At 33.5% G+C, this 10,438-nt stretch overlaps 2 protein-coding genes across 3 annotated transcripts; one reads left to right on the top strand and one right to left on the bottom strand.

The window, feature by feature from the left end:
• Window positions 1–508: 508 nt before the first annotated feature.
• Window positions 509–2,742, top strand: LOC132633786 (FBD-associated F-box protein At5g22730-like). The gene has a single exon (XM_060350251.1). It carries the CDS (start codon window positions 656–658, stop codon window positions 1,388–1,390), a length of 735 nt encoding a protein of 244 aa, XP_060206234.1. The 5' UTR covers window positions 509–655; the 3' UTR covers window positions 1,391–2,742.
• A 1,960-nt stretch (window positions 2,743–4,702) lies between these two features.
• Window positions 4,703–9,383, bottom strand: LOC132630627 (uncharacterized). 2 transcript variants are annotated; one of them, XM_060346191.1, is made up of 7 exons: window positions 9,190–9,383; window positions 7,953–8,174; window positions 7,097–7,163; window positions 6,484–6,815; window positions 6,146–6,287; window positions 5,817–5,942; window positions 4,703–5,230 (listed from the first exon to the last, which is right to left on the bottom strand). In XM_060346191.1, exons 1-7 carry the CDS (start codon window positions 9,209–9,211, stop codon window positions 4,846–4,848), a joined length of 1,296 nt encoding a protein of 431 aa, XP_060202174.1. In that variant the 5' UTR covers window positions 9,212–9,383; the 3' UTR covers window positions 4,703–4,845. The 2 variants fall into 2 exon arrangements, with proteins under 2 accessions (XP_060202174.1, XP_060202175.1); XM_060346192.1 differs by having other exon boundaries at window positions 7,953–8,168; window positions 9,190–9,381.
• Window positions 9,384–10,438: the final 1,055 nt, after the last annotated feature.

Here is a 10,438-nt window from a genome sequence, read left to right on the forward strand (position 1 = left end):
CATTCTATGTTCGAGAATACACTAATAGCAGCCTTCGAATCACGGAAAAAAGTCGGAGAGAAGCACCAAGGGGTTCCTCATCAAAGCCACAAACCATAAGGATGAACGAACAGTGTATTAATCCTCCACTATGGGTGTTCGCAGTTTGCTTAAAAATCTATCCAAACCAAATAAAAAATCAATATTTGTTTGAATTTTAAATATTTAAAAACTGATAATATTTAGTTTGATTTGATTTGATTTTGTTAAAAATAAACCGGAAAAAAAAAATTAAACCGACAACTTATATACCCACTTTTTACAATTATATATATACAATATATTAATTTTTATAAACTTTTCGTGTACTTTGTATACTTTTTCATCAAAATTTTATTTAAAGAGAGAGAGAGAGATAGTACTGTTTGCTTTAAGCTCTGTTGTGGCAATTTTTTCGATAAAGGGACTATTTTTCGTTGGGTTCGTGTTGCAACAAGGCGAAATGTGCAAGAACTTGTGTAAAGTTTTTGTCCTGGTGAGACGATATGGGATTTCCCAACTCAAATTGCTTCATCTTGTGGAAGTTGAGTTATCAAACGAGCATTTGACGAGTTGTTTATTCTCAAAATGTCCTCCCTTAGAAAAATTGATAGTGGGAGATTGTACTTTTGGGACTATGACTGTGCTTGATATTGCTTCGATGCCTCTCGTTTATGTGTCTGTAATAAACTATGTTAACAATGGCAAAATTTACAGTAATTGCGATGTCAAGATTTCTTGCCCGTATCTCGGGGTCTTGAAATATGGTGCTCCGATGGCAAAGGATATAATTATAGAGAATCTCTTCTCTATTGAAGTTGTTCACATCTTCTTTTTTGATGCAGGTTGCCCAATAGAGAAAATTGGCATGCTTGTGCATAAGATGATCAAGAATGTTCCTTCTACATCAGCTTTGAAATTATGCATGAGTTTTATTTCTAGTCTGTACAGCGTATCTCATCAAGTAAGAAAGTTTCCGGTCTTGTTTTATAAGCTCAAGTCCTTAAAATTGACAGTAGGAATCGATGAAGCCTGGATGCAAGTCATGATGCTATTGCTCAAGCATTCTCTGAATTTGGAGGTTCTTAATTTGTTTTCTGATGAGAATTTTGGCTGGAATGAGAACTGGAAGCTGCATCACCTTAGTGAAAGCATTGAGTGCTTCGAATCTCATCTGAGGTTGATTCAGTTGGCTGGTTTCAAATATGAAGAAAATGAGATGGAGCTGCTAAGATTTTTCCTGAAGAATGCACAGGTGTTGGAAAAACTGATAATAGTTTCGGCCAGCTATGCTGACATATCAGAAGAGGCCTCAGAGTTGGTGTTAAAGTATCCTAGAACTTCTTCCAAATGTTGTCGTGACATTTCTTGATGTCAACCCCAAATCAAAATCTCATTATCAGTACAATATAGTTTAAAGGGGGTTTTGATTGTTAGAAGCTATGTTGCTCACGCTCTCCAAAAATGTTGTCACACTCACGATGGATCCTTCAAACATGTTCAACACGCATCCGACTATATTCTTTTTAAGAGTCTGAGCAATGTAGGTTAGACGTACCCTTTTAAAGATTTCTTCTCATAAGTAACTAGACTGTCTGAGCAACCACGTGGCAACCAAACATTGTATAACTTAGGTTCTATGTGGAGATTATTTTTCTCCTTTTTTTTTTTTTTAACCAAACAATGTATCAAGTTATGCTACTTTTGTTATATGGATAACTCCTCTCTAACCGATAGCCGAACTATCCCCTTAGAGGTCATTTGGTTGTTGGCTAAAATTATACAGGTATTAATAATGCAGGGATCAGTTATGTAGATTTAGTTTTTCATGTATACTTTTTCTATTTTCAACCCTGCATAAGTAATACATAGATTCCCTTAACCTATATGTGTATTAGATATGTGGGATTGTAAACTCTTAACCAAAAATCATACTTGGTGTATTGAATTTTAATAAATAACAACCAAAACGCTACAAAATGTTGGTTCTAATACATGAATAACTAGTTTTCTAACCAATAACCAAATGATCCCAAGTATTTATCAACTATTTACAATTAGCTAATACAAACGGGCTCCAAATAACGCTACTCACCAAGACCAACACAAGGAAGAAATCACCTAACACTTTTTTTGAATTACTTAAAACATCTTTTCTCTACTAAAATTTGAATCCTAACCTTTAATAATTTCACCACCTCATTAACCGCTAAGTCGCAACTTAGGTGCTTACATATAATGAGAAACTTGGGCAATTTAAGGAATGTTGTCAAATTGCTCAGGAATGAGCATATCAAGGAGAAAAACTAAGCCAAAAACTCGTCTTTTCTCTGAGTCCGGAGCCAAAATGGGTTATTTTTGCAGCCATTAGCCCAAAATAATATACTTTTTTTTTTTAGACCAAAATGGGTATTTCGTTGGATAACCAACGAAATACCCATACTCACATTGTTCCGGTGCCGAATGAATTGTTGCATTTCGCTACATGTGTAGCAAAATGCAACAAATTAATTTTTTATTTTTATTTTTGCATTTCGTTGTGCAATTCACGAAATGCAACAATTTTTTTTAATTTTTTTTTTTTTGCAATTCGTGAAACTAATGAAAAAAATTGTTTTTTTTTTTTGCATTTCGTTGTGCAATTCACGAAATGCAACAATTTTTTTTTTTTTTTTGCAATTTGTGAAACTAATGAAAAACATTGGTTTTTTTTTTTTTTTTGCATTTCGTTAATTGATCAATGAAATGGGGTTTTTTTTTTATTTTTGCATTTCATGAAATTAATGAAAAAAATTGTTTTTTTTTTTTTTGCATTTCGTTGTGCAATTCACGAAATGCAACAATTTTTTTTTTTTTTTTTGCAATTCGTGAAACTAATGAAAAAAATTGTTTTTTTTTTTGCATTTCGTTAATTGATCAACGAAATGGGGTTTTTTTTTTTTTTTTTTTTTTGCATTCCGTGAATCAATTTTCGAAATAGTTTTTTTTATTTTATTTCGTTCATCTAAAAACGAAATTGGAATATATATATATATATATATATATATATATTTTTTTTTTTGCATTTCGTTGGTAGATCAACGAAATAGGATAATATATATATATATATATATTATTTTTTTGCATTTCGTGTATTAAAAAACGAAATAAGATAAAAAAAAATTAGTTTTATCCTATATGTTGAGAAAATTAGTGAGCTTTATTTTCAAAAATTGAAACCACATAAGTGAAATTGACATTCACAGCTACATTACTCCGAAATTTTTATGTTGAAGTCTATTGCGCATCATCATATTATAAGTAAAGAAAACTAAAAATTTCCCGCCAATTTAGGGGAAAATTAAAATTGGAAGGGAAAAAAGAGGATTTCTAGAAAATCGGCCCGGCCAAACCGCCTTACGGCCGTTTGCGCTGCTAGATCTCGGAAAATATGCAAAATCAAAAAAACAATTGCATAAATCGGATATCTGAGTGCAAAGTTATGACTGTTTAAAGTTTCACCAATTTACAACTATTTTTCCGAGATCTAGCAGCGCAAACTGCCATAAGCGGTTTGGCCGGGCCGATTTTCTAGAAAACCTCTTTTTTCCCTTCCAAATTGACGGAAATTTTTTAGTTTTCTTTACTTATAATATGATGAAGCGCAATAGACTTCAACATAAAAATTTCGGAGTAATGTAGCTGTGAATGTCAATTTCACTTATGTGGTTTCAATTTTTGAAAATAAAACTCACTAATTTTCTCAACATATAGGATAAAACTAAATTTTTTTTTATCTTATTTCGTTTTTTAATACACGAAATGTAAAAAAATAATATATATATATATATATATATATATATATATATATATATATATATATATATATTATCCTATTTCGTTGATCTACCAACGAAATGCAAAAAAAAAAAAAAAATATATATATATATATATTCCAATTTCGTTTTTAGATGAACAAAATAAAATTAAAAAAAAAAACAGTTTTTTTCATTAATTTCATGAAATGCAAAAAAAAAAAAAAAAAAAAAAAAAAACCCATTTCGTTGATCAATTAACGAATGCCAAAAAAAAAAAAAAAAAAAAATCATTAGTTTCACGAATTGCAAAAAAAGAAAAAAGAAATGTTGCATTTCGTGAATTGCACAACGAAATACTAATAATAATAATAATAATTTTTTTCATTAATTTCATGAAATGCAAAAAAAAAAACCTATTTCGTTGATCAATTAACGAAATGCAAAAAAAAAAAAAAATCAATTTTTTTCATTAGTTTCACGAATTGCAAAAAAAAAAAAAAAAATTGTTGCATTTCGTGAATTGCACAACGAAATGCAAAAAAAAATAATTAAAAAAAACAAATTTTTTCATTAGTTTCACGAATTGCAAAAAAAAAAAAATGTTGTATTTCGTGAATTGCACAACGAAATGCAAAATAAAAATAAAAAATTAATTTGTTGCATTTCGCTACACATGTAGCGAAATGCAACAATTCATTCGGCACGGAACAGTGTGAGTGTAGGTATTTCGTTGGTTATCTAACGAAATACCCATTTTGGTCTAAAAAAAAAAAACATACTATTTTGGCCTAAGAGCTGCAAAAATAACTCATTTTGGCTCCGGACTCTCTTTTCTCTTCTGGAATAGCATATGTAAATAGAATGATCCGATAGTTACTCCAATAACAAATGAAACAACATGACTATTATTGATTGGAAGACGACCCTTAAGCATACATCATACATTCTCCTATACAAAAACCAACTTGAACTCCCCTTGAACTCTTGGGACAAACTCAGGCCACTGATGGAAACAAATTCAGTTCTTCAATTATAGTTTCAACCACTCCAGGCAAGGGCAAAGGCCCCAACAAAACCTAGAAGGATAGTAGTCTTTCATATAAACCTCAGTGTCATTTCCAATTATATAGAAACTGAAGGAGCGGTTACGATCTGTCATGGTCACGCGAGTCACCGGAACAACTGAAATAGTGTGGCGCTCGCATATGATCCTTGCAGTAGTAGGTATAGAAGGCCTCTCTGCAATTACTTCAGAAGAGAACTTGTTAAGGAAATACGAATCAGCAAAATAGGCTGGTGTGCACTGATAAGCTTGGTTATTGCACAACTGAACCCCCTTTGCTCTGTGGAACACATCATCTGGAACAGAAGCTGCTCCACTTGTAGCGTTCACTTTCCGGGTTGATCGTGTCCTCCTAAGAAAACATATCAGATTGCACACCGTGTTAATCCATACCCTGTACATCAGTACCAAAGAACCTATACGATACCTCAAATCATATGGATAAGATACTGTTTGGTAATTGCTATAACGATGACCAAAGTCCTCATTTTTCATGCTTCATGGTGTACAGTCAAGTCAAGCTAGGCAAATGCTTTTACAGACATCAGTTCTGGACTGAACTATTGAGGAACCATGAAAGGATTATATAGTGGTCCGTATTCTAATTGTGATGGTTGTCAGTTCATGAAAGTATTTGCTGGGAATTGTTTTTGTTTTCTCTAGATACGAGTACGATACAGGGTATAGAACGGGGCCTACACAAGAAATAAAAGTCTGCCTGATAATTCACAAGCCAAAACCACTAAACTTCTGTTAATAGTAGTTTCAGTACTTTGCCGAGTTCATTGCATTTCTACTGAAGACAGCCAAAACTTGTAATATCAAAAGATCAGGTTTTGTTATATGAATCAGACGTCAGTTGATAGCCCCATGATTTTCTTGATTTGAATATGCACGACTAATAAAGTAAAAATGAATCAAAGGTAAAGATGGATTACCATCTAACAACAGCTACTTTCCGTGTCAAAAGAGAACCACCACCTTGGCATGTTTGGCATTTGATGAGGCCACGAGATTCACAAGTAGCACAAGGAATTTTTCCATTACCTTTACACTTCAGGCATCTGCATGAAAAAAGGTTCTCAGTAAATCACTTGCAATGCTCACGAGCCAACAAATACTAATGAAGCAAAATGCAATTTGGATGCTGAAAGAGTACAAGAGTGATAACCGACTCTTTCATCTATACTTAGTCGAGAATAAAGAATAACTTGATCAGGACATTCCAAAATTTAGTGCAACAGTTATCTCTCAGTCAAAAGCTCACATTGTGTCAGATCCGTCCTTATGAGCAATTAGACCCCTTCCATAGCAAGTCGGACACTGGGCCTTTTGACCTTCCTTATAAAACCCTGGCTCTTGATCTGCATTGCAAGTAGGACAAACTATATTTCCTCGACCATCACAACCTGTGAAGCAAATAGCCAAAAATCATGATAGGGAAAATGTTAAAGATTACATAGACAGTAGTACAACAGTAACTCAAGAAATAGAATAGAGGGTGATATGAAAGAATCAGGTCTATTTTATTATACTTCTTCTAAGTGATTATTTTGTTATACTATTAACAAAGCAAAATGACTATCCACCAACCATGTCTATTACCTGAACATTTCTCAATAGTTTCTGAGTGAGGAATTCTCAGCCTTGACTCCTTGTAAGGTACAAATAAAACAGGAAACTCGGACCTTAAATCCAGCTCCCATATTCCCATTTCAGGCCCCTTGTCCTTTCCATCAATGCTGCCACCGGAGTACAGCTCCTTCTCTATAATTGTCTCTCTCTCTTCCGAGAAAGTTTCTAGCGTCCCCACATAGACATTGCAGTCTTCAATTGCATGAATCTTCCAGGTCCGAGCTGGACGACTTCCCCAACAGCAGCGATGGCCAACATGATCTATAAGCAATTCTCGTACTTCTACCTCGTCTAGCACTTGCCTGCCGAAAAATTTAGTTAATCAAGATGCTGTTGCAAAACAACCATAAAGCGAAATTCAAGTAGCCAAAAAGGAACATATGCAAATCATCTTTATTTTGTAACTCTTCAAAAATTGTATGTTCCTTGTATTTCTCATTACTTGTTTCAGAACACTAATTGGTGTCCTAAAGTCAGCAGAAGAGGAAATTAGTGCAACCATTAATGGTGATGACTTCAATTGCTCAATATAGCCTATGTAACCCAAGAAAGACCCGTGCTAAGAAGAATGATGTGTAATTACCTCCGTAGATCACCGGTAGTTTCGCCTGCATCTCCATAGTACCCAGCCTGATAAACAAGCCCTTGCTCTGCAACAAGAGAGAATATCATTTATTCTCTAACACAATGTTACAAATAAGACATAGTGACGATACTGCAGGGAAGTCATATGCATACTCTTGAGCAAAGAAAACACTTGTGCCGTGAAGGTAACCTAATCACAGTTGTGAGCTTTACCAAGTAAAACCAAAAAGGGCATAAACATTCTTTTTAGTAAGTAAAGGCATCAACATCCTATCATCCACCAAAATTCAGACAGTAAATATTTTTCCAGAAAGCTTTAGTGTACTCGGAAAATTCATAAAAACCATGCGTTGAAACTTAATGCAAAGTCATAAGATCAGACATTTCTCGTACTAACTACTAACCAACAGAAAACCATGAATAAGGAAGCACCATATCGGTATGAGTTTATACAGAAAAAGGGGGGAAAAAAAAGTAGGTTGTCAAGCCCATATTAAAGAAGATGTGTTTAGCTCCATCTTGTAATACAGGTATCAGAAGCTTGTTACTTAAAGGTGAAGATAAGATTATTACCTCTTCATCAATGTTCAATAAACCGAAAAGCCCCAAAGCTAGAAAACCATATTCCTTCTTAGTCTGCTCCAAAAAGAACGACACTTTTTTATATTTGGGAACTCTTTAACTTTAATCATCTTATTTTAACGTCAATGGCGTACTGCTACTACTAGCTCTAAGAGTACTTATGGCATTCTTCCTTTATAAAAATTCGTGTTCAATCGAACACTACCATATGATATAAGATGGAGGTAGTATATAGAACTCGACATAGAATAATGAGTCTGCTGGGAACTTACCATATGGCTGAGATTGGGACTGGGGAGAGCTGATCAAGGGAGCATGGAGAGAAGGAGAGTAGGGAACTGACATAGAAGCAGCAGACCGAATCTCATCGACACTGACTTCTGATCCAGCCAAGGAAGTCGTGGGTATCACAGAGCCCGCCCTTCCCACATACTCATACGAACCCCATCTCTCACTCCCTCTTTGACCTGTTTCGCTTGCTCCATTCCCTGCTTCTTAGAAATCACATGAATCCAAAATTAAGCTATGCAAAAAGGGAAAAGCACGAAAAGGGTATACGAATTGACAAAAAGATTCAAGCTTTACACAATTAAGGTATGCAAAAAGGGAAAAGCAAGAAAAGGGTATAAGAATTGAGGAAAGAAATATTCAAGCTTTAAGCAAGTAAGGTATGCAAAAAGGGCAAAGTAAGAAAAGGGTTAAAACACTCGCAGAAAAGATTCAATCTTTAAGCAGTGAAGCGATGCAAAATGGAACTAGCAGTAAAAGGGCGTCTGAGTGATCGAACTTATGGATGGCTCATGCTTAATTTGTAAGAAATTATCTTCTTCAAAGAGCCAAAGTTGTTCATGTTTTGGTCTTTACGAATGTATTCATTTCTCAGCATTGGAATTTTACAGAAAAGATTCAAGCTTTAAGCAATGAAGCTATGCAAAATTGTTAAAACAAGAAAAGGGCATAAAAATCAACAGAAAAGGTTCAAGATATAAGCAACTAAGCTATGAACAACAGGAAAAGCAATAAAGGGCATACAAATTAACAGGAAAGGTTCAATCTTTAAGCAATAGCTATACAAAATCAGAAAGCAATAAAAGGGTATAAATATTTTACAAAAAAGATTCAAGCTTCAAGAAATTAAGGTATGCAAAAAGGGCAAAGCAAGAAAAGGGTTTAAGAACTTATCAGAAAAGCTTCAAGCTTTAAGGAATAAAGCTATGCAAAATGGCAATCAGGCATAAATATTGACAGAAAACATTCAAGGTCTAAGCAATTAAACTAGCAAAAAGCAAGAAAGGGTACAAAGATTAACAGAAAAGCTTCAAGCTTTAAGCAATTAGGATATCAAAATAGGAAAATCAAGCAAAGGGTATAGAAACTGGCATAAAAGATTCAAGCTTTAAGCAATTTAGCTAATACAAAATTGGAAAAATTGTTAAAGCAATAAAGGGTATGCAAATTAACAGCAAAGATTCAAGCTTTAATTATTAATGATGATGGAAAAAGACTAACCTGTTAGCAGTGGCTGCTCCATAGTTCTTAATGAATTTAAAGCACAGCGAGTGAAGGATCACACCTCAAATTGTGAATATTACCATTACTTTCAGATGATGTATATTACTATATAGACCAATTTGCCTTAATCAAGAAGAAATTAGATAGTCTAGTACTGTAAGATATGTAGGAGATTTATTAATTTATCTTTTCACACGCCATTTGTTGTGGGGTCTAGAGCATTGCTGGCACAAGGTGGAGAGACTTGGCAAACGGGGCATTAGAGTGATTTTCTCACGTTTGTCACAATGACACCCCATTTTTCACATATTTCACGCAGTTATTATTATAAATAGGAGAAAGTGGATTTGTAGGCCACTTAAAAAAATGCTTTTAGTTTTACGCTTTTTTTATAAGATTTTTTTTTTTTATATACATAAGAGATCTAAAAATACTTCTTTCATCCTAATTTAAGTATCTTAGTTTGACTGGACGTAAAGTTTGAGAAATAAAGTTTTTTTTTTAATGTTGTGATCTTAAATTAAAAATATGTATAGTCTTTTAAATCTTGTGATTCTAAACTTGCTATACTGAATGTTGGAATTGAAAAACTTACTAGCTCTTTTTGGGCGGACTAAAAAAAAAGTAAAACACTTAAATTGGGACGGAGCGAGTAACTCATAAAAGATCTGAAAAGACCATTTTGTTCCATTTAAATTACAAGTGGACAAAAAATCTCATTTCCTCTTATAAAGGGTTTTGGTAGTTGGCACCGGTCAATTCATTTTTGTAGCCGTTAAATTTATTTTCCAAAAAGGGTCAACGGTAGTTCTAATATATTGAAAATAGTTTAAATTTACTCTTCTTCTACGCGTAAACCTCAACCCCAATTGGAACATGTCTCCGATTTTATGGCATATTGAGGTAGTCCTAGGCAGTGAGGAGTGTTGTAGTGAGCGAAAGTTGGGCACTGCAGCACGTGATTCCTTTACTACATTTATATTTGGAGAAAAGGGTGGGGGCGATGGAATTTTATTGAATTTAAATCTGCAAGGAATTAGGATTATATTAAATTCAAGATATAATTAGTCCAAATAAATATCGTGAATTATATAATTGAATTAATTATTTATGTACAGTAAATATAAATTTAATTAAGAAAAAGAATACAAATGTCCACTGCATACAAAATAATTAGTAAAACTTACACAAATAATTATCTTTTAATAGCTTCTAACAAGTTATAACTATAAGTTGAAGATTTACA

This window comes from Lycium barbarum, chromosome 3, assembly GCF_019175385.1.
Source record: "Lycium barbarum isolate Lr01 chromosome 3, ASM1917538v2, whole genome shotgun sequence".
NCBI classification, from domain to species: domain Eukaryota; kingdom Viridiplantae; phylum Streptophyta; class Magnoliopsida; order Solanales; family Solanaceae; genus Lycium; species Lycium barbarum.